Source organism: Amblyomma mixtum, chromosome 10 (genome assembly GCF_055824585.1).
Source record: "Amblyomma mixtum isolate Tamu chromosome 10, ASM5582458v1, whole genome shotgun sequence".
Taxonomy (NCBI): domain Eukaryota; kingdom Metazoa; phylum Arthropoda; class Arachnida; order Ixodida; family Ixodidae; genus Amblyomma; species Amblyomma mixtum.
Genome location: NC_143021.1, coordinates 158,964,525 through 158,989,616, shown reverse-complemented (window position 1 = coordinate 158,989,616; position 25,092 = coordinate 158,964,525). Strand labels below are relative to the sequence as shown.

Sequence of the window (25,092 nt, the reverse complement as noted above, 5' to 3'; positions counted from 1 at the left end):
TGGGCTTGGGCAGGGCATGTAATGCGAAGGAAAGATAACCGCTGGTCCTTAAGGGTAATGGAGTGGATTCCAAGAGAAGGCAAGCGTAGCAGGGGAAGGCAGACAGTTAGGTGGGCGGATGAGATTAAGAAATTTGCGGGAATGTGGTGGCCGCAACTGGCAAAGGACAGGGTTAATTGGGGACACATGGGAGAGGCCTTTGCCCTGCAGTGGGTGTAGTCAGACTGATGATGAGGACAGGGAGAGTATTATATTGGGGCTTGGGGAGGTGATGTGTCCTGATTAACAACACGTAGACCAGATTGAACATTAGTAAATAATACAAGCCAAGAAAAGGAAAATGACATTAAGACGAACGAAATGACCAAGACTAGATGTACAAAGTATGACAAAGGGTGGGAACCGACAACGTTGTACACATTTCCTTTCCAGCAAACGAGCTCCTGAAATTTTTCACTGTCCATTTCTGCTGTGATTTCTGGCCACAACGCTTTCCATTTGATGATAGTGCAGGGAAGAAATGAGCTGGCATGACTGGCCACGTGTTTGGAGAGAAAAGGGGCCTGTGACAGGTAGCTAGCTGCCTACGTAATCGCCCAGAAGCAGGTCCAAATTAATCATTTTAAATCTGAGTTAGTCATGTGTTCCGGAGGGCAGCATTCTGGGACCTTTATTATTTAATATGCACAGTATAGAAGCTTGTTAATTCAGCCCCTGTTGGTTGAAAATCCAGATGATTCAAACTGTTTGCATGATCCCGGCTAACGCGCATGTAGGTCTATGGTGGCAGGCACTCGCAAATTCAGACACGACGAGTGTCGCACCAGTTAATTCAAATGGGCTCCTGAAGGGAGACCACGTTCAGGAATGACCGGTGCGGCAAGCGGTTGTCAAAATAGCTCTGCTCAAACCTGAATTGCATGCTTCATAGTTGCCTGTGATCCTCTGACTAACACACAATGGCAGGCGGGATGAAACACGGACGGCCCTCTCTCCAAGAAAAGCCCAACCGCTTATACTCCATCTCACAAGATCTCTGCAGCACTACGAAAGGTAGAGCTCTATCGTTCAATCAGGATGACGTGCACTACATTAGTGTGTTCCTACGCACCTGTCGCCCCGCCATTTACTGACAGATGGTTCCATCCATGTGAAAGAAGGCGTACTAGTAGTTAGCTTCTTTTTACATCCAGCAGGTGGCACTTCATGTCTTTTTATTCTTTCATTTGTTTTTGGACAAGCGGACGCTCATCCCAAATGGACTGGCCCCACTTTTTCTTTTTCTTTTTTGCCGCCACCAGCTCGTATCAGTTCCTCTGTTGTAACGTCACAGTTATTTTCAATTTTCCTGTCTAGTGTATATAAATTTATTTATTCCAGCGTTGTCACTACACTATTAACTCTTTCCTTACCACGCCACTGTGCTTCGATCACCGGTGATCGAAAAATTCGAAGCGCTACGGCAGCGCGACCGGGGCCGCTACGGACTTGCTGAGTCATTCGGTTTGTTGTTCACACATTAAACTTCAACTTCCTGTTTAGTTTATATTTTTGCCAAAAAGCGGCAATTTTTGAGACGCGCTTGAAGTTGGGTGTGCGGCGTCGGGCGCTCCGAACAAGCCGTCATCATCGGGAATGGCGCTCGCTCGAAAAAACCCCGTTCCACTCAATTCCGCTGCGTTTGCACCACATATTTTTGATGTATCGATTAGCACGGACCCTGACGACGATGCTGTATCGTCAGGTATTGTTTCGAAGCCCAAACTGGGCGACGAGAGCCCAGAACGCTCGCCTGTGCGTTCAGATTCCTCGTTCCGGTCTGTTTGTGCGAACCGAAGCTCCTCATTGTAGCCGTTACGGTGATGTGGCGCCATCTAAGTTGTTCTCCAGAGACTACAGTTTCGGTTTCTGCGTAGAGAGCAATTTTCCCACGACGCGCGAATTTTTGAAACGCCCTTGAAGCGGAGGGTACGGCGCGGACGCTTCGTGCATGGCGTCGGGCGCACAGACGGCGCGCGCTCGGAAAAACCTTGCTGCGCGCAATTCTACTGCGTTGACTGCAATTATTATCTATGCTACGAGTAGTAGAGTCTCTGGTGACGATGTTGCATTGTCGGATTTTGGTTCAGACGCTGTAACTGCGCAAACCGATCCCGGAACGTTGGCCTGATAGTTTCGCTTTCTTTTTCCTGTCCGCTTGTGCAGGCGCATCTGGTTTGTTGTTCAGGCGGTTAGTTCCATTTTCGGCCTAGTTCGTAATTTCCCCGCCAGTCATGCATTTTTGAAGTGCCCTTGGAGCATAGGCTTATTGCGACATAATACGCGGTGAGGATGGCGTCGCGTCGAGGTCGGGCGCTTCGCGCGCTCGTAAGAGTCCCGCTGCACGTGATTCTCCAGCCTCTGCAGCTGATTTTCAAGATCCTCCGAGCAGCAGTGACTCGGACGAAGATGTTGTAACGTCGGATTTCGATTCTGCAGCTACATCGCAGCTATACTTATCGCATACTATATATCGCAATATCACACCTATACTTGTGTTTTATATTTTTTTTTGAATTTTTGACGTAAATTAAATAAGTTTTGATTTGTATTTTTTAAACCACGCTTACCAAGCTTTCGTTTGGCGCATAACATTACACTTCCAATTTTTTTTTTGTTGGACTGTAAAAATCATATAAAGGGCACTCTCAAACGAGCCTTTTCAAGAGGCATGAAGAAAAAAATTCTGGCTCGAAAACTATTCAAGTTATAATTTTCAAACTTTAATGCCATGTTTTAGAAAGAATTTGAATTGTTTTGTATATTCTAGAATTTTTTTAGTACAAGTGATTGGAAAGTTATTGTCATATAAACACAAAACTTTTCTTCTTTTTTACTTTTTGTTGTGTTTACTGATTTTTTTTCACAGCATTTCAAGCAGAATATGTGTTCAAATAAATTTCATTATAAAGCGCATTCTATCTGAATTATTGTTATGCATTTTATATAATTTTATCTATCCCAACTTTTCTAAAAAAAAATTTTGTCTGAGACATGTGAAAAATGGTCGTTTTTCCCGTGGTAAGGAAAGAGTTAAGCTGGGTTGAATCCAGACCGGGGTAGCCGAATGTCGATGGCAACGAAATGCAAAACAAGCCCATGCGCTGCGCGAAAGGCAACGCATGATCGGTCAGAATTAATCCGGACCCTGCCACTACGGCGTATGCCACATCTCATGAGAGACGATGTCGTTCTCATTTTCGTTACTCTCACTGCGACAGTACTGAATGGTCCCGAATTTTGCGCACAGGTTGGCACGTTAATGCGGCTCATCTCATCGTCCTCATCACAACTCCATTCAGCACTGCTGGTTGTGTCATCCTCCAGGTCGACAACACCGTCGATGATATGGTCCAGCTTCCTCATCATGTTTTTCATAACATGCTGCTCGTAATTCTTCCATTCCTCAGCAGTCACTTGCATGATGCCTTGCCAAACCAGAGGCTCCACATCTGGGAGCTTCGTCTTGTTTTGACTGGCCACGAAGCCCTTGACATCGCTCCAAACAAGCTCTATTGGGTTCAGTTGGCAGTGGTAGGGTGGCAAGCGCACAACGAGACAGCCAGCAGCTTTGGCGATGTAGTCCACACGGTATCGGTCCCCAGCTGTGTTCACGTTGTTGACAAGCCTCATGAGCTCGACCTTCACCATGTTACTGCTCCACGCGATACATTACAGGACATACAGCCAAGTCTGTATGTTCTTTTTGAGGCTACTCATCTACCGCAAATTTTCTTGCTTCACAGAATGATTTTTTATTTTATTTATTTATTTATTTATTTATAAATACTGCGGTCTTGAACTACAAGACCATCGCAGGTGGGTACATGATTTGTGTAACACCAAAGGACAAAGAAAAGGAAATACAGCAGACAAGGCGTCACAGCAACGAAATTAGTACATCACACTGTACTGTATCTATTCACAACCTCAGAATATATATACTGCAGTCATAGAGCCAAGCATATGATTAAGTAAATCTAAACAAATTACTCATCAACCGAACATTCAAAATTTCTTCACTTGTTGCAGCAGCTCCTCAAAATGGGACAAATTATTCTCTTCGACTATATGACCAGCAAGGTTGTTCCATTCGGTAATGGTTCTCGGGAAATAGGAATATTTGTAGCAGTTCGTTCTTGTGGATAAAGGTTTTACGGAAAGAGAATGTCTCAGGCGTGTTGCATAACCACTAGAGTAACCAACAATTTTTGAGATGTCAATGTTGTATTGCCCATGAATTAACTGGAAAAAGAATTTCAAACGACAGATACGGTGCATTGTCCACTACGCAGCCGGCTTCATCAGGGACAACATTCGGCCCGCCTTCAACGTCTGCATTGTCCACTGGTAAAGCGTTCGCTGGCTCACCTGAGTGAGTTTTGCCGTCCTCTTGATCAGCGCATTTATATTCGAACTGCCCCCGCTCTCGACGTGAAGCACTTCAAGAAGCCAACTGCGATCGCTTACTTGGGAAAACAGCGCACTGTCAGTGTAGGGCACACAGGCGACACAATTGACTCGGCCGACGCCATGTTGGAAAATGGCAACGCATCACTACCTCGCAGCAGGCCTCCGCAGAGCTGTGTACGTACGGGCTTTGTCTGTTCATTTCACCAGTGATTGAAGCGCTCTCTGCCATCTAAATCTACCAGTCCAAACTGTGTTTTCAGTTGCTGTGCTTATTGTTTGATTAATAGTCCTACGCTGCTCAAATATTCAAGAGACTATTTCTTGTGTTCCTGCAGCCCTGATTGGACGAGAGAGCTCTGCCTTCCGTAGTGCTGCAAACATCTTGTGAGACGGAGTATAGTTTCCGTTTCACTTTTCTGAGCTTTGCACCAGCCCAAAGGGACAGCCACATATCAACGCCATCCAACTGAGCCCATGCAAGCATCAAACGGCTGCTGCCCGTTCTTCTCTCCTCAGTCCACGTGGTTCTTCCAGTGTGCCGACACTGCATGCCTCTCATGTGTCATTCACTGTTTGTGCGATGAAGCCTCCTTACACGCAATGCAGCCACCTGTACTGGTCCTGCACCGCTGCCACATAACAGTGCGATGGATGCCCTTACCATTTTGGAGCGGTTCTGCTTCAATGCTCCCAATAGTTGTGTGCACGCAACAAGGCATAACTTACAACCGTCGTGATGGTCTTGCCTCAAAAGCAGGCAACCACTGCTCTGTCTTTAACCAGATAAATTGACCGCGATGCAAGCAGTTTTTTCAATTGAATCGAAAAAAGCTTTTTCAAATCGAGATAATTCAGTTAACAATCTTCTACTGTGCATTGATGACATAGCTGATAATGATGCAACTTCCCACTTCATAATTTATGCTGATGATACCAGTTTGCTTTCTACCAGCCAATTCGTATCTGAACTACAAATTCAAGCTAATAAGATTGCATCACTAAACAGTTGAAGGGCCTTGGTCAGTTACTCGTCGATCATGAAACCTGTATTATTTCACTCTTGAAACAAGATCACAAATATTGACCTTAACCTATTATTGGGTCCTCTAACATAAGAATAACACTGTAAGTAAAGAGCCTTGAAGTAATATTCTACGAGAACATTTCCTGCAAGTCGCACATTAGGTGCACTCATTCCAAACTCGCACGGTTGGCTTAAAGGTGCACTGAAGAGGAATCTGAACTCATCTTTTTGTCCTCTCCAATGTCTCTCCAATTAACCCTGTCCTTCGCCAGCTGCGGCCACCGCAAATTTCTTAATCTCGTCCGCCCACCTAACTTTCTGCCACCCCCTGCTACTGTTGCCTTCTCTTGGAATCCACTCTGTTACCCTTAAGGACCAGCGGTTACTATCTTGCCTTCGCATTACATGCCCTGCCCAAGCCCACTTCTTCCTCTTGATTTCGACTAGGATGTCATTAACCCGCGTTTGTTCCCTCACCCACTCCGCCCTCTTCTGATCTCTTAACGTTACACCTATCATTTTTCTTTCCTTAGCTCGCTGCGTTGTTTCTGCCCCATAGGTGAGTACCGGTAAGATACAGGTGCTGTATACTTTTCTCTTGAGGGACATTGGTAAACGGTCATTCATGATCTGAGAGAACCTGCCATGTGCACTCCACCCCATTCTTGTTCTTCTGGTTCTCTCACGATCCGGATCAGCTGTCACTACCTGCCCTAAGAAGACAGACCGTGCAACATCAGCCAATTTAGTCACAAAAAAGAAATCTGGAGGGGACAGTGAAGCTCCACCGTAGGGTATGTTGTAATAGATGAATGTCCATGCATACGGAATAGGTCACATGCTACTTTACATGCATAGGTTCCTGGGAGTCCTCATATTATCCCAGGCGCAATGATGCAGTGGTTAAGAGATGTGCCACTACCCCGGCAGGTGGCTGTTTCAAATGCTGCCGATGGGGTTTGTGCAACACACGTTGCTCTTCCCGAGCAACCTCTCACAACCAATAATTAATTCAGTAGGATGTGTTGTTGGGCAAGTTGGTTCATATTGCGTTAGAAAGGTGGGATGCGCACATGGAACAATCACAAGAAAGAAGACGGGACGGGCGCAAACTGGCAACTGTGGTTTATTCAAGGAATCGACATTTACAGATACACATGTCAGCACTGGCAACAAGAAAGTGGGTAACAAGCACGGTGTCCCACTCGTTTTCTCGGCACCCTGCAAGCTGAGTCACCTGTGTGCCCGCATTGGAAGACATGCTTGCAGAAAGAAGAAAAATGAGTGCGGCGTGAAACATAAGAACCACTATGTGGACTGCCAGGTTGGCGTAATATATCAGATTCCATTAACATGTGGCAAGGTTTACACAGGACAGACAGGCCACTGTATTAATATCCGCACTCGTGAGCACGAAAGGTCCATTGAAAACAAGGAGCAGAGTCACTTGCCGTTACATTGCCTAGAACACAAATGCATCCCTCTCCTGACACAAGTCAAGATTCAACGCAAGTGCCGTAACGATAAAGCACGGGAACTTGTCGAGGCATATTTCATCAAAAAGAAAGAAAAAGATTGCATCAGTGACACAGCAATCAAACTTTATAACAGAGAGACACGTTTCCTCGAAGACATGATGATCTGAATCCACATAGTGCTTTTATCTCGTTTTTTATCCGCCCTATCCGCCGTTGATGCCCATTGTTGCCAGTGCTGACATGCACATGTACAAATGTCGATTCCTTGAATAAACCTCAGTTGCTAGTTTGCGCCTGTCCCGTCTTCTTTCTTGTGATTGTCTCATGTGCGCATCCCGTCTTTCTAATGAAATAATTAATTTGATTGCCATTTGCCACGGTGGGCAATTTGCTCATTGTTCAGTGGGCTGGTTGTGATGACATCGTGAGGTCGCGTGATCTAGGTGGCCTACCTCTCACCTGGGTTGCTCCTGTTGGGATTTTGCATAGATTTTTTGGTCACAGCCGACAAACTTTTCTGTACATGGTACCTTAACCCTTTCAGGCGCTTTGTACAGAATTGTGTATACAGCAAACTCGGAGCTTTTCCTGAGACACTGGTGCACCTAGCAGTGATTTCAATGTTTCAGCCGAATTGAGCACCCTTGTCGCAAATAAGTTGGTTTTTCGGGCCATGTAGTGAACGCGGTCAATAATATTTCACTCAACAGTGAGCTAGGTAGCACTTTGTCCGCTGCTTTTGTGCAGACAGATTTTGTTGCGAGTGAAAACATCGATTGTTTTTGCTCAATTTCGGGCGTAATGTGCATCTTCGAAACACAAAATGATCCCACGGTTCCTAGGGTGCTTACCTGACGCATGAGAACATTCCGATGTTACTATTTCTTACAAATCTGGCACTTTGTATGGAATTCTGGACATCGTTGTAAAAAATTACCCGGCGGTCTTTCACACTCAAAAACTAACAAACTCCCTTTCTTGAGGCACTGATTTCAATAAAACAAAAAATGGCGCCTGAAAGGGTTAATGCTGTCATGTTAATACTGCTTCATGCGGTGTTGAAATAAATGTACAGCACGCAGTAATTTCATTTTCATTTTCATTTTTCATTTTTATTTACCCTTAAGGGCCCTTGGCTTAGGGCATTACTTAAGGGGGGGGGGGGGGGGGGGGGGGCAGCAGTCGTTTCATAATACAGTGGTTGGTAACATCAACAAGAAGTACAAAGTACAGGGTTCATGGTCAACATTAACATTATCAACATTATCAAAAGTATTAACATAAGAAAGACACAGCAGCTCAAGAACAACTTGAAGAGAGATAAGAAACACACATGCACACATTCAGAAACACGACTAAATAACTCAGCCCTTGAAATGTGCTCCTGATTTTATTGGGTTCTATTTCAATAACTATGAAATCGGGTAGGCCATTCCACAATATAATGGAGCTAGGCAAAAAAGATTTATTAAATGAGTTTGTGGAGCTGTGTATGCGCTGTGAACTTAGAGTTGAAAAGTCGATGTGGGGTGCAAAGTGGTGGGTGCAGGAGAGAGTTTCTTAGCTGTGGGAAGGTGTAGTACAATTTGTTAAATAACCAAAGCTGTGAAATTTTACGCCGAAGTGCCAGGGGTTGCAGATCAAGGGATGCCTTGATAAGAGTTACACAGTATTGTCTGCCGTACTGCGATGTGATAAAACGGGCCTTGCGATTTTGGATGGCTTCAAGCTGATCGATTAGATATTTCTGATGGGGATTCCAGATCGCCGAGGCATATTCGAGTTTGGAACAGATGAATGTTACGTAGGCAAGTTGTCAGACAGAATGGGGTGAAAAAGCAAGGGATCGTCTGATGAACCCAGGCATCTTGGAAGCATCTGTACAAAGTTTTGCAATGTGCTCATACCAGGTTAGTTTGTTGTTTATGATGATTCCAAGATACCTGTATGATTCTGTTTTGGAGAGTGGTGTGGAACTTGGTGAATACGGATAGCTGAGGTTATTTCGCTTTCTTGATACATGCATGATGTACACCAGGTTTCTATGAGGTTTGATTTTAGGAGGTATTGTGTTCCGTGGTGGTCCACCAGTTCTTAGAGAGCACTGTTGCATGAGCTGTCTGAAGACCTTGTGCAGCTATGCCTTTGTGGCACTTATTTATTTATTTATTTATTTATTTACATTACCTACAGCACCGAACGGGCATTATTGTATAGGGAGTACAGAAAAAAAAGGGAAACGAGTAATCCATGCATACATACGTTCATTCTTATACCGCGGTTACCGACAGGTCAACAGCGCTTCCTTTAAAACATCTAAGAAAAAAAAAGTTGGATTCCGTTGCATGCATTTAATACGCAGGCTCTGCACGACATAATAATATTCACCAGAACTAAAGTGAAAGAAAACGCCAAACTGCACCAGACGCTCTGGTGACAAAAACATATAAAACATTTAAAAAATAATCAGAAGTTAGACATGGAACACAGCAGTTGAGTTGAGAAAGATGAAGGTGGAGCAGTAACAATCATCACCATCATCATCATCATCACCATCAGCCTGACTATGCCCACTGCAAGGCAATGGCCTCTGCCATGTGTCTCCAATATGTTGAGGTAAATTATTCCAGTCATGGATTGTTTTCGGAAAGAAAGTGTATTTGAAAATATTGACCCTACACCTGTATTCCCGGATTTTCATTGAGTGATCAATTCGATGAGATGCGTAAGTTGGTGGTTTCATGTATATGTCCCTGTCAATGCCTGTTCTGCCCTGGAATATGTTACAGAAGAGACACGATCTGAGATATTTCCTTCTGGTTCCTGCTCGCATGTCTGTCAGGGTATCCCGACGGAAGCGGGTTCGCCGTTACTGGGACCCCAAGGTGCGCCACCGAGCCTGCGTGGCCAACTTGGCCCAGCCACGCATGTCCTTTGCCCAGAGCGAGGGAAACCTCGTCTACGTGCCCATACGGGACCTGCTGCCACCGGAGCCAGTACGGGATGACAACGTTGACCCACTGCGCATCCATGATGCGGCAACACGCAGCTATCTCCAGGGTGAGCAGCATGGGACACTTTGGTCTGCATGCCCTCCCTCAGTGGTGAACCACCCTTGAGGGCATGCGCTTGCGAAAAAGGACTCAAGACAAACACAGCACTTGATGGACGGACAGACACAGTGCATGTCGTATGTGTATTTTGTTTATTTATTTGTTTATATACCTACAGTGCCCTCGCAGGCATAAGTGTATGGGGGAAAGAAAAAAAAACAATACGAGTGCACAGATGGTATAATACAAATTCAGCAGCAAATTGAAAAGCATGACACAAGCAGTGAAAAATAAAACAATACGTATACACGTAGTTGTCTTTATATTTGCATCACTTAATCACACTGTCGTATGGTAAGTGGAAACACAGGTAGTTAAAAGAAATGCTAAAACCCATTAAAAAAGAATATTTTGAGATCCTGGATAAAAAACGAAGGGGTCCCGGAAACAATTTCTGCAGGCAAACCATTCCACTCATGTATTGTCTTAGGGAAGAAGCTGTTCTTAAATAAGTTTATTCAGCAAGCATATTCACACACTTTTCGGGAAGGGTCTGTTGGTGCAGATACATAAGTTGGTTTCTTTCGATATCTATCTTTATTGATGCCTGTTCTAGAGTTAAGGATATTATAAAATAGCGCTAAGCACAGGTATTTTCTTCTTCTTATTTCAAGCAGTGGCCACCCCACGTTTTTGGAAATATCACGAGATCTTTTCGAAAAGACATAGTTTGTTCTTTTTACAGGTATGCAGAGTAAAACCTCATTGATACGTTTAAAAAAAATTGTAAGGACAGTTACAATACTCCTAATGCGAAATTTGAGCGGAGCTCTGTAGGTTTTTTGATTTTGCAGTATATAGAGGTAAAGAATTTGTGAGATATATGTGTGTGTGTGTGTGTGTGTGTGTGTGTGTGTATGTGCATGCGTGCATGCGCGCGTGCATGCGTGCGTGTGTGTGTATGTGTGTGCGTGCATGCATGCGCGCGTGCGTGCGTGCGTGTGTATGTGTGTGCGTGCATGCGTGCGTGTGTGTGTATATATATATATCAAAAATTATTTCTTGGCAGCTGATTGATTAATATAAGATAAAGTCACCAGAAATTGAAAAACATAAGATTTAATTCACGACGTTTCGGCTGGAGGACCAGCCTTTTTCGAGTGTCACTCGAGTGACACTCGAGTGACACTTGAAAAAGGCTGGTCCTCCAGCCGAAACGTCGTGAATTAAATCTTGTTATGTTTTTCAATTTCTGGTGACTTTATCTTATATATATATATATATATATATATATATATATATATATATATATATATATATATATATATATATATATATATAGTTGCGAAGCATTCTTTTATTTTCCACACACACTCTTTCTTAAAGTAACGCTCCTCTCGCAGTCTTTGATTACTATGAAGGTGGCTTTGTGCCCGGAGAAATGGTTGGAAATATGTTCAGCCTGCTGCGCCAATGCATGGTTCATAAGCAGGTGGTTTATACTAGGAAGGCAGCGATGCGGGTGGTGTGGCCGACATGGACCATATATTGCGTGCAGCTTGTTTCAGAGCACCGCCCACTATTGGAGTGGAGCGTGGGTGCGTGTGCCACCACAGACAAACCTACCCTTCCCCCTTAGCCATCTACCTCTGCACATGGAGTGGTGATGGATGATGGAGCTCACGGTACGCACCACTCTGGCGCCATCTATGAGCGAGCGGCGGACACTTTTGTTCACATCCACACACAACCTGTCTCGAGGGGAGCGCGCTTGCTCTCCCTCCCTCCCCTTGCTCCCTTCACACTCAGTTACACCAACGGCAATGTAGCTCAACCCACGAAGGGGTGCATAAGAGCTGTGCATCTAAAAAAAGTGTTTAAAACTTGTTATATGGGATAAATGTATGATCCAAACCTCCTAATTTTGGAAGAATGTAAGTGTCGAATGAAGTACAAAAGCATTTATTGGCAATTCGACGTCGTGAAAATGTCAGTTCGCATTTTGTGGCACAAGGTCTGAAGAGCTCCTTTTCTAGTTCTCGCAGAATTCAGTCCACATTTTCATTGTCTTAAATATGGAAAAAATTTTGCAACACATCCGGTCCACTGACGGCATTGGCGACAGTAGCCAAAATCTCTTCCTGGTCGCTTATCCGGATAGTTCATCACTTTGCACCTATGCAACGCGGAGTAGCTGCTGCGGTGGCCGACTGTCCGACTCACCAGCACAGTCACGAGCGAACGTTCGCCCACGCTAGGGCAAGGGATAAGCTCCGAGGCCGGACGGGACGGGCTGGCGGGAGCAAGTTCCGACCACGAGGCGCCCGCGGCGAAGAGCGGAGCGGCTCGTGAAATGTCCACGACCTTTCCCGGTCCCAAGGAGAAGAGAGCTGTCTGTCCCCCGCGCGCGCGCAGCAAAACGCCATCCGTGGCACTGGTGTCGCTGCGACGCGAGTGCCCTCCCCTGTTAGTTAAAGTAACACAACTAAGGAGAGTGTGCTGCGGGGGAGCTAACCACAGTTGGGGGTGCATTGCGGGAAAGTGAACCCAGGGGATGAAGGCGTGCCCACAAGTATAACCCATAACCCAGCAAGCTTTTTTAGGGCCAAGAAAACCACCGGAACACCATGCCTGTTCGCCACTTTTTTTAAATTGTGGGCAACTTTGTGCATATAAGGAACCACCGTCGGCTTTGTGCTCCGCAAGTGCTCAAGGTCACAGCAGTGCTTGCCTTTCTTTACCTTCTGGAGTAGGTTCTCGGCTACCGCTGTGATGAGCGAGCAGGGGAATCCGGCTGAAAGCAGCCTGGTGATCTGATTATGGAAGCTGGAATGCATTTCATGCTCGCATGATTTGGTTAAGGCTGATTCTAGGTACGAGTTTGCAATTGCTCTTTTCACAATCTTTGAATGTGCAGAACCAAATGGGAGTAGTGCTTTCTGTGCTCGTGCTTTCGGTGTAACTTTGTGGGACATTTTTAATGCCTGCGATTTTGAGCTTATGAATTGGGAACTCGTGTGAACTGGGAACATATCAATGAGTTTTTACTACACTTTCGAAGGTGGGCACGCTTTCACAGTGGGGGAGCAAGCACTGAAGACAACGGCTGGACCCGGGGCTAATGGGTTGCACATTCTGAAGAAACGCCGCCATTGTTCCCGAGAATAATCTGCCCACTTTCTTGGTTTAATGTTTCCCTTTAGTGTTCCTTTAAAAGCCCTTTTGGCAATGTTTTATCATTAAAAGCTTCTAACTTAAGTACAAGCCATTTTCAGCGGTGCAGCAGAGATCAGAGTTCCAGTTTCATGGCCATCGCAAAAGTTCAAGGACTTCTGATATTAATGAAATTTGAAGACTAGTGAGTAATTGGTAGCATTTCCTGCTGAAGCACTGTCTCCACCTGCTGCATTTCAATACTATAGGCAAAATGCACACTAGCTCATGTGCTGTGCGATGTCATCATCATCGCCCTGTGTCCACTGTGAGACAAAGGCCATTGCCCGTCTTCTGTACTAGCTGCAGCCACCCTATCCCTGCAAACTTCCTAATCACATCCGTCCACCTGACTTGCTGTCTGCCCCCTGCTATGCTTGCCCTATCTCTGAATCCACTCTGTTGCCCTAAGTAGCAGTTGGTTATCTCTTCTGTGGGTTATGTTCCCTGCCCATTTGTTTTGGTTGGTTTCAACTTGTTTTATCATTTTCCTTTCCACAGCTTGCTGTGGGTGTCCTCAACTTAATTTCAAGTCTTTTTGTTTCCCTCCAAATTTCTGCCCTATATGTGAGCACTGGCAAGATGCAACTGTATTGCATAAACCCATTCTGTAAATGATGATGATGATGATGATGGTGCTTACTCTTGAGGGATGCTGTTGAGCTCCTTTCTCGTGACCTGAGAGTACCTGCCGTATGGACTTCAACCCATGCTTATTCACCTGGCTACTTCCCTCTCATGGTCCGGATCTGCCATCACTAGCTGCTCTGAGTTCCCCCTACCACTTCCAATGCTCCACTGCCTATCGTAAACTTCTGTTCCTTTCCCTGATGGCTGAATATTATACCCCTGTCAAGCGGGCAAGTTAATTGCACTTACGGACAGTGTCACTCGCAGTAAGTGCACTTCGCCACTTCTAAACGACGCAAATGGAGTGTCGCTCGTGGAAGAGTGCACTCCACTAGGGGTGCGTTCATGGACCACACTTTGAGGGCCCGGTTTGATCCAGACTACATCGGTCGAATTTCGAACGAAGCGAAATTCTAGGCTCTCGTGCACTGTGCTATGTCAGTGCACAGTGCATGTTAAAGAACCCCAGGTGGTCGAAATTTCCCAAGCCCTCCACTACGGCGTCCCTCATAGCCTCAGTCGCATTGGGATGTTAAACCCCTATAAACCTAAACCACAAACCATCTAATGTTCTTGCGATTTTCCCGCTTATGCTCCGGTTGGAACCAATTACATTGCCCTTATATTCTACCCAGGAGTCCTAGAATGTTCAAGTGCTTACAATTGGATTTTCATGTGGGATTATACTAATCTAATGCACTAATCACCACTTATTCACCTTAAGAGAAGCTCTTTATTTGGGCTGACTTGCACCCGCAAAAGAACTAAACAGCATGGCAGCGGCGTAAGCAACAAACGCGCTCGTCGGTCGTCGAACTATGAATGCCCGCCGCTTGCTTATTATATTTTCTGGGGTGGGCGTACAGCCAAAATTTTGGGGGTCCTTTGGAATTTTTCAAAATTTTTTTATATTTGGCTGGTGGCCAAACCGGTGGCCAAGTCGTCACCTGCCACAGTGGGCAGGTTGGGACTGTGTCACAAGGTCACGTGACCTGTCTTGAGTGGTTGAAATTTCGTGACAGAGAAGCCGAAAATTTTTTGTGCGCTGACAACCTAAATTTATTTATTGATACTGCAGGCCAAAAAACTGGCCCTAGCAAGAGGGGCATACATAATACAACATTTTGGGCGAGTTGGTTACCTCACAACAGCGCTGTTGTGTCACAACAGCGCTGTTGTGTCCCCTTCTTGTTCTGTGCCGTCTTTGCGCTGTAATAATTAATGAATGAGGGGCATACAGTAAAAGGTGTGAGAATGCAAAACAACAATGAACACTAACAAAAAATAATGCTGGGTGTAGCAGTGTTACTCAATCAAGTACATTCTGACACCAGTACAATAACTAACAAAACATGAAGAGCAGCACATGTGAAATTACAAACAGGCGGGCAATTTCTACTCGAAACAACAGAACTGTTTTTTTGGGTAAAAAAAAGGCATCACAGAGTGAAGAAATGAGGAAAACATAGCAGATTGCGAACACTGCTTTTGTTTCAGTTAGTTTATAGAAGAAAAATGTTTTTCCAGCTCTTCGTTTTTCCAGCTCTTTTGTGAATGCAATACCTCGACAAGTACAGTGTTCCATTCGTGTATAGTACGCGGAAAGAAAGTGTTCATATGGGTTTGTGTTTTTGAAAATATCGGCGTAAGTGAAAGGTTATGCCTGTGTCTTGTCTGGCGTGAACTTGGAGGTTTTGCGCAATGAGGCCGGTGAAGTGCGCTTTTTCCATTTATAATGGTATGCGAAAATTGGAGACGATTTACTTTGCGCCTGTTTTCCAGCGTACTGATTTTATTTTTAAGCATAATTATGCAGTATGCGTTAGTAAGGGATATTGGGACAACGCAGCGAGCTATGGAAAGAAAAATGATAAGTGTAACGTTAAGAGATTGAGGAAGAAATGGGCTTGGGCAGGGCATGTAATGCGAAGGAAAGATAACCGCTGGTCCTCAAGGGTAACGGAGTGGATTCCAAGAGAAGGCAAGCGTAGCAGGGGGCGACAGAAAGTTAGGTGGGTGGATGAGATTAAGAAGTTTGCGGGGATAGGGTGGCCGCAACTGGCGAAGGACAGGGTTACTTGGAGAGACATGGGAGAGGCCTTTGCCCTGCAGTGGGTGTAGTCAGGCTGATGATGATGATGATTGGGACATTGCTGAGTGTCTCCTTCCTCCCCTGCTGTGCAGGAGAGATGCCCGTGGGGAAGAAGGAACTCTTTCCTGGCGGAGCAGAGGCTGCCCCCCCGCTGCTGTGCCCAGAGACAGCCGCTCGGCAACGGGTGCTGTCGGAGCGGCTGCGGGCAGCACCCGAGGATGAGCGTGCCTGGCTGGAGCTGGCTGCCTTCCAGGACGAATTCGTGGCCGCCCTGGAGGAGGCCTCCGGGATGCACCGCACACAGGGGTCGGTAGGAGAATGCACTCTGATTGATTGATTGAAACCACATTTATTCCACATTACAATGCACCAAAGGTGCTACGGTGGAAAGGGAGGGGGTATTGTAAAGGAGAAGGGGTAAGGCTGCCTCCGTTCTATTAAAACTCATTCTCGTTCTTTTTTCGTTACATCATCCCAGGACTGGAATGATCTACCATAGGACGCCGTCCATCACATCAACGCCATTCATTTTAAGAACGCCATCAAGACCATAGTTGTTTAACTGCCATGCCCATCCCTCATGTAATGCCCCATACCAGGGGCCTTTGAGGTATCAAATAATAAAAACAAAAACTTCCTGGAGGCAGCTAAATGGAGGCTGCGAGAAGGGGCGTTCCCTGTGCGCACCGTGCCCTCTCTGTACAGGGCCAGTCACACTTAGAGGGAACACGGCTCCGCGTGTGCACAGCCAGGCGGAGCACTATTGCGACCAAGCCGGTGGCAAACCCGTGCAAAGGGGCAGATGGCATGAAGCACCACGTCGAGGACCCTCTTCTTTATTTATTTATTCCTCGCCACGGTGGCTCAGTGGTTACAGCACTTGGCTGCTGGCCCTAAAGACACGGGTTGGATCTCGGCCACGGCGGCCGAATTTCGATGAAGGCGAAATTCTTGAGTCCCGTGTGCTGTGCGATGTCAGTGCACGTTAAGGAACCCCAGGTGGTCAAAATTTCCGGAGCCCTTCACTACGGCATCTCTCACAGCCTGAGTTGGTTCGGCACGTTAAACTTTAATAAACCAATAAACCAACTATTTATTTATTCAAGTTACCCCTAAAGACCCTCCAGAAGAGGGTATTACAAATGGGGGGGGGGGGGTACAATCATATTAGTAATCACAATACATTTTAACAAACAAGTGTAACAAAAAAAGTCAATTAAAACATAAGGCATAACACAAAGGAAAAATGAACACTAACAAAAACAGCAAACTTTTACACATTTCCGTCACAGCGACGGAGCTCTTGGAATTTTTTTATTGTCAGTTTCTGTGGCGATGACTGGTGGCAAACTATTCCATTCAGTGATAGTACGGGGGAATGAATGAATTGGCGTAAGACAATGAATGACAGTTTACGCGTTTAACTTTGAAAGAATGATCACGGCGTGGAAAGATGGCATCAGGTGACTGGAACAAATCACTGCGAAGGGATGGGTGGTGATAAAGCTTATGGAAAAAGGTTAAGCGAGCAAGTTTACGGCGATATGACAAATCTTCCAGTTCGGCACGTTTTTTTTAATGCTGAAACGCCTGTGAAGGGTCAGTAGTCTGAAAATATGAAGCTCATGTGCCACTCTGCATTGATTCATGAACGGGTTAGATGCAGTGGCACTCCGCAAGTAAGTGGCCACGTGTAGCTCTGTTCCCTGTAAGTGTGATTGACCCTGTACCTGCAAGTGGCTTGTGGTCCTTCAAGGGGAGTCAGTGGTTCCTAGCATACTTGCTAGTCTGCCATCTCCCACTCAGTGCAGGGTTGGTAATGCGTGCAGTGGGGGCGCTGCTAGCAGTTGGAGCTGGTCAGAGTAGCAACCGCTTGCATGCTATTGGGCTTTGTTCAATCAACTCCAGCAGTGCACTCTTATCTGCCTCTGTTGTCGTATGAGAGAAGCCAACAGCCACAGAAACCAAGGAGCACAGGGGATTTTTTAAATTTTTTTTTTTGTGGTGTTGATCAAGTAAGAATATTACTGAATATGTTGTCGCTTAAAGCTAATTGATTAGAAAAGCAGAAGAAAAAACAACCACATGCCGCCGGTGGGATCCGAACCCACGACCTCCGAATTACGCGTCCGGTGCTCTACCGCTGAGCTATGGTGACGGCTGTCAAATCTTCTGCTTTTCGGGGGTATCTATGTTTACAAATAACCTGACCTTGGAAGTGTTCACCAGCGCCACCCACGTTCTTAAGCGGCGGACGTGGAACGTCCTGAGTTACCGCTGGTGTGACGTAGAACGCCATCGAATGGCGAGGGTGGAAGCTGGGTGAGAACCCTCTTGTGCTTCCTATGGCGTCAAGGCTGCCAGAACCGAGACCCTCGCTAAGCAGACCCTCGCTTAGCGAGGGTCTCGGTTCTGGTCGAATCAACAAGCTTTTACTGTATTAGATACAGCACTTGCATGAGGACCATGTTTTTCTCGTTCTTCTGATGCTGCAGTCTTTTGTCTTGTGAGTGAATTGACGCTTTGATCAGTGTAATGCAGTGCAGTTCCAGAACACCTTTGCTTTCAACTTTTCACTGACATTCCACTCCACCTCCGTGCTCTGTGCAACTAGCCTACTTCTAGCCAGGCACGGCGGGGACCTGCAGGCCAGGGCTGTGTCTCAAGTGCATTGTTGACCATTCATGTCGACACGTATCGTCCTACTCACTTATTTCTCATTTGTAAGGATGACAAGCTACAGCCAGCATTTCTCTTGTCTGAGCAAGCAAGATAATTTTTTGGCCTTCTGTGAAAGATCAGTTGACAGAGTGTGCTGAATGCAGATTGAAAATGCTGCGCATTGCAGGCATGGTTTAAAGCGTTGCCACTGCGATAAGCAACATGCTACAGCATCAGAGAAACGCAGCAGAGCAGTGGTGACATCCCAGCTGACCAGCTCCGGCTGTGTGCAGCACCGCTACTGCATGCATTACAAGAACGGGCACCCCTCTCCACAGAGAGGTGCATGGAGATGGCAGATTAGCAAGTATTCTAGGCATCATACCCACGTGGTCGTGCTGTGTCTCTTTGAAGATGGCCTCCCCCACCCCTTCATCCCATCTTCCCTTTTGTTGTTCCATGATGTCGCAGACTTTTTTTGTTGATGGTGATGAGGCTGGCACTTGTGGTGCCATCTCTGTGAGCAACTTAGAACTGCTGAAGTACCAGTCTACAATGGGGCTTGTCACCAACCGCACCATTCATTCCTCGCATCATCCTCAGCCTGACTACGCCCACTGCGGGACAAAAGCCTCTGTTATAACTCTCCAATTAACCCTGTCCTGTGCCAGACACGGTGACCTTGTCCCTGCAAACTTCGTAATCTTGTCAGGCAAACACTGAGTCAGTTTAGGTGAACGGATTAGTGGTCCGCAATAATGTCACGTAGTGGTGACTGCAGTCCGGTGAACAGGAAAACAGTGAGAATGGCTACTAAACGAAACTCTTTATTTGGGCTGACCTGCGCCACCAAGGAACTGAATCACTCTTCAGTCAACATTCGTGGCAATAATCACCGTGTCACATCTGTGGGAACAGAAAGCTTTGGCCAGCCACAAAATCATGAAAAAGCGAAGGACTAGCATCCACTCTTCCATCGAGTTCCACTACCTCTACTTACTGACATGCATTTGTTTTATTTCTTTCAACGCGAGAGCGTTAGTATCGCCGTGTCGAAGAAAAATTGTCTGATGCTGGCGTCAGCGATCGTTTGAAGCCTTGCAGTCAGAACGGCCGGAGCAACTGGCCGCTCCACCAACCGAGGTGGACTACCTAGGTCACGTGACCTTGTGACGCCATCACAACCTGTCCATTGGATAGTGAGCGAACTGCCCACTGAGGCAGGTGGCAGTTAAGTTAATGATTGGTCACGATAGGTTGCTCGGGAAGAGCAACCTGGGTTGCACGAGCCCCACCGGTGGCTGCACTCGCCATCGCAGGGCAGTGGCACATCGCTTAACTTCTACACCACTGCACCAGGAGTGGTATGAGGACTCCCAGAGATCTGTGAATGCAAAGTAGAGAATGACCCCTTCTGCATATATGGGCATTGGCCCATTAAATCACACCATACCCTTAAGGTGGAGCCTGAGTGTCCCCGCTATTGTAGCGAGAGCTACATTGGCCGTATTCTTGCCGTTTCACTGAGGCTGGTGGCCACACCACGAGCTGAGCTGTTGCCTAGCCCTTTCTTTTTGGCTGTTTGCTTTCCCTACTAGCTTTTGTTTGTCTCTTTAAAGGACTGTAAACATCAAAATGTTGTATTTGTGTTGTCTTCTTTCAGACGATGTGTTAAACATTAGTATACATGAAACACCCCATGGTATTTGCCTGCGACTGCTAAATAATTTACAATTGAATTTCTTCTTGATGCAATTTGGGTTTTGGGTTCGTCAACCAAACGATGGCTATGACGTGTAGTTTGACTTTAGGTCACTTGAGGCACAAAAAAAGAAACGCCAGTATATCTTCTGATATGTTGTTTGTTGTAATTCTAGCTCTTAAAGCAGTGCTGTAGTGAGTTAGAAGTATGTTTTAGCGGTTGTGTTGCAGTTTTTCTGTGCCCCACGTGACCTGAAGTTCAACTGCGCACCACAGCTATCGTTCGGCTGATATAACCGAAACTGAAACAGCACGAGAGAAGGAATTCAATGATAAATTATTTGGGAGTTATAGGTGAATACCACGTGGTGATCCATGTATTCTAATGTTGAACACATCATTTGAAGTAAGAAAGCATGCAATAAAGCTAGTCGTTTAAGGGGGGACAAGGGTCTCAGAACTGATTTTTTTATTTATGGCTCGTATGTCGTGAAATTTTGCAAACGGATGCGTTTTTCTCTTCCGATTCCAAATATGTAATCATAATTGAGCTGGTGGTCTCAACTCTTACAAAGACTAGAATGTACTTAGGTAATTTCTTATGCAGCTTTAATGAACTTTCTCATTGTGTTTTGTTGCTTTTCTTTACATGATTTCATAGCCAGTGACATTCTTCGTTTTTCTCCAAAGGCATGTCATCCTGATATACTATGTCGAGAGTAAAAGGTCGCAGTATTTGACACTGCAACTTGTTAAGCTAATTGTAAATTGCTGTTTATATGTGGCCTAAACAAAAAAAGTAAGAATGTCATCGGGTATGGGAATTCGCTGGCTATGAATTCATGTAAATAAATGCAGCACAATGCTGTGAGAAAGTTCATTAAAGCTGCGTAAGAAATTACCTAATGGCACTCTAGAATTTAAAATAACTTTTGATTGAAGACCACCAGCTCAATTATGATTACATATTTGGAATCAGAAGAGAAGAACACCTCTGTGTGCAAATTTCATGAGACTCTAGCCATAAATCAAAGGTCAGTTTTAAGACCCTCGTCCCCCCTTAATAGGTGTGCGTGATTACGGCTTGTTTTCAGCGTGTGCTCCTTGTGCAGGCGAGCCAAGGCGGTGCGGGAGAAGAAGCTGGAAGTGCTGGAGCAGGGTCTCCTGAAAACGAAGGGCTCGGTCTCCCTCCACCTGCAAAAGATTCAGGTGGGTGCTTGCCATGCTTTCTCCCGCAGTTGCATCCTGTGAGGCTTGAGGCCACAGGCTGTTTCTTTTCAGGCGCGCAATAAATGTACAGGCCGCCATTTTCTGATTTTCTGAAAACTGTGTAGTTATACTGCAATAAATCAAGGTTTGCATGCACGGTAATGGTCCAAGATAGGGCATCTGTGCAGGAGCCCTTTGATTCGAATCCTGATGCCGCCACGCATCTGCACTGGCAAAAAAAAAATTGGCTGTGGCTTAGCTAAGGTTAAGCCTGGATAAGCGAAAAGCTCTCGCTGCTTTTCAGCAAACTCCCAAGCTGCCACTTGTGGATCAGTGTTTCTGCGCCGTCCGACTGTTGCTTCTTCTTCTCCTTCCATGACGAGTGTCTGCGCCTGTTCTATGGGCAAGCGCGGCTTATATACCTCTCCTTTCAAATGCGCATTGCGCACGGCTGCGGCGAAAGGCAAAACGGTGACGAGGATGATGAGCGGCAGCACACATGCGCAGTAGCGTGCGGCGGCAGCGAAAGGTCAGGCGACGGAGTCGGCGTGCGGCAGTGACGACGGCTGCGGCAGCAGCGGCCACCTGTGCTCCGTGTGACGTCACTCGGTTTCACGCATGCGCAGCTGTGGCAAATCTGTAGTGTGGCTCATGCGAAGCGCGGTGTTGACGAGCCTAGTGAAGCTTTTTGCTTCAAAACAAGTGTGTGGAGAATCAAACAGCCAGCCAGGCCTGGGATGCTGCCCTGGTGGAACAGAGCTGAGGAGGTTATGCTCTCCCAGGTTCAGGCTCACTTGAAAGGCTCACATGGTGCATGAGAAAAGACACCTCCAGTGCGAACACACTACATAACTAACCCCTGGCCCCGAGCCCCCATTGGCGGTGAAGCAACTTACCAGTGCGGTGGTCAGACCTGTGACGCAGCTGAGGGTGGGTGCTGTTGAGAGATAGTTAGGTTAGGTTAGGGAAAGCCGGACGGGCTGTATCCGCAGGTTCAAACGGCGTAACGCACCACTCATGGTGGGCTTTCGGTTGTCGACAACCGTCGAAGAGGCGCCAACAGAGCCGGTAGGTACAATTCTTGGTCTGTTTATTTGTTTATTCAACGTACCCTTAAAGTCCCTCAGACAAGGGTATTACCATATTTACTCGCATAATTTGCAACAAAAAATTAGGGCTTCAAAAAAAAGGGTGTGCAAATCGCAAGAAAATGTTTCTCAACGCGTCCTTAAAAACTCAACAAAGATCATAACATGCAACATATACGGATATTACCACCTTTGCATAAGCCCACCTCCGCCCCCCCTCTCTCTCACTCCTCATGGCCAACGAACAAAAATGACTCCAAATGTAAGACGCATACCCCCTCCTGCCCTGCCCCTCGTTGCATGTGTAGCTCAAAGCAATAAGCGCGCAATGGTGCAATCTCGATGCCAGCTGTAGGAGGCAAAGTGGCGACTGTGTTAGTACCCCAGCAATTACCATATATAAGAATGAAACTGCCTTTTTAGATACATGGGGATGAGACACCTGTGTGACTCACTTATCTTTTTTCAATTTTTGTACAACCCTCGCGTGCATGTGTGGTTCTTGCTATCCCTCTTCTTTGTTTGCCTTATATTCATTCGCATTCGCGGTGAATAAAAGAGTTGGAAGTTGCGCCTGTCCCGTCTAGCTTTCCATGTGTTGTCTGTTTCGGTGCTACAACCCTTTTCTGGAAACGTGCACCAACTAGCCCCCCAACAAGCATTACTTGGTCATGTCTTGACTCCTGAAGCGCTTTCGGCAGGTGTTCCTGTGTTGTGTCGCGTGCTAGCTGATGAGTTTGGGGTTTGCAATGCGCTAGCAGTGGAAAGGTCGTAAAAATAGCATTTATTGTCCACATAAAGCTTGTCAAAACCGAGTTTAAACGTGCAATTTTGTGGTTGAATGAACTCAAGTAGTTTTGAACGTGCTTGGTGTGTAGGAAATTCAAAGTCTTCCCTGATAGCATAGTTTGTCCCCCTAAGTTTTCACCCGGAGGACAGTATATTCTCTTTGGTTTTGAGCTGTGAAGAGTGGTTTATTGGCACGTTGAAGCGCCGGCAACGAAGACCCGGGCACAAGTCGTCAAGGAACCAGCGAGGCGAGAGCCCGGCACACAAGAGGCAGTTCTCCAGCACGAGCCTTTTCACGGGCGGCGCTAGCGCTTCGTCGTCGTTGGTGGCGGTGCTGAATCATCATCTTCATTCCAACTGCCCCGGCGGAAAGAGGGAGCCATCCTGGCGACTCAAGGCGAGGAGACGACGAGAGGGCTGTAATAAGGCTTCAAGCGGCTGACATGAACGACGTCGCGACCACGGCGGCGGTGGTCCAAAGAAGGTGTCACCGGTTCGATGATATAGTTCACTGGTGACGTACGCTCTAAGATGCGGTAAGGACCAATGTGCTTGGCCGAAAATTTGGACGCAGCCGGAACAGAGAGCCAGACCAATGATCCAGTGGAGAAGTGTGTAGCGGGCGTGTCTTGGTCCGACTCATGTTTCCGGAGCCCTTGACGTTCGGCGGTGAAGGAGCGAGCCAACTGGCGGCACTGCTCAGCATGGCGGGTAATGTCAGAAATGGAAGTATATTCTGAGCTGTCGGGGTTGTAGGGAAGGATTGTGTCCAGCAGACAGGAAGGCTCGCGCCCAAATAAAAGAAAGAATGGGGAAAAGCCGGTGGTTGCCTGGGATGCGGTGTTATATGCATAGGTCACGAACGGAAGGACTTGATCCCAATTAGAGCTGTCAGAGCTAATGTACATGGCAATCATGTCCCCAAGAGTACGGTTGAATCGTTCGGTGAGGCCGTTGGTTTGGGGGTGGTAAGCGGTAGTGGTACGGTGGACTGAGTGGCACGCATCGAGAAGCTCGCGAACAACTTCAGACAAGAAAACACGGGCGCGGTCACTGAGAAGTTCTCGCGGAGCGCCGTGACGCAGGACGAAGTGATGAAGAAGGAAGAAGGCGACGTCGCGAGCAGTAGCCGCAGGTAGGGCAGCGGTCTCAGCATACCGAGTGAGGTGGTCCACGGCGACTATAATCCATCGATTCCCGGCGGTCGTGAAGGGGAGCGGCCCATATAGGTCGATGCCCACACAATCAAAAGGGCGAGCCGGGCACGGTAATGGCTGTAACGGGGCAGTCGAGGGTCGAGGTGACGACTTCCGCTGCTGACAGGCTGTGCTGGAGCGAACGTATCGACGAACAAAGTTGTACATGCCCCGCCAGTAGTACCTCTGGCGTAGCCGCTCGTAGGTTTTTAGCGATCCAGCGTGAGCGCTTTGAGGGTCGGCGTGGTGGTGCGCACAGATCTCAGACCGAAGATGGCAGGGAATCACGAGGAGCCACTTTCGGCCGTCCGAACGATAGTTGCGGCGGTACAGGAGATCGTCGCGGATGGCGAAATGGGAAGCTTGGCGACGAAGGGCCCGAGGGAAGGAGGACGTAGAGTGCGCACGAAGGGTATCCAGCAAGGAAGAAATCCATGGATCCTGGCGTTGTTGATTGGGCATGTCGATAGCAGTGAGCGCTGCGAGTGGGGAATCAGATACGAGGG

At 46.7% G+C, this 25,092-nt stretch overlaps 1 protein-coding gene across 1 annotated transcript in view; it reads left to right on the top strand.

Moving 5' to 3' along the window:
- Positions 1-25,092, top strand: part of LOC149327498 (nuclear exosome regulator NRDE2) — a 116,510-nt gene that overhangs the window by 11,879 nt on the left and 79,539 nt on the right. The window contains exons 5-7 of the mRNA XM_089563611.1: positions 9,797-10,014; positions 16,035-16,248; positions 21,417-21,513. Of these exons, the coding sequence (XP_089419737.1) occupies positions 9,797-10,014; positions 16,035-16,248; positions 21,417-21,513 (529 nt within the window). The remainder of the gene's footprint in view (positions 1-9,796; positions 10,015-16,034; positions 16,249-21,416; positions 21,514-25,092) is intronic.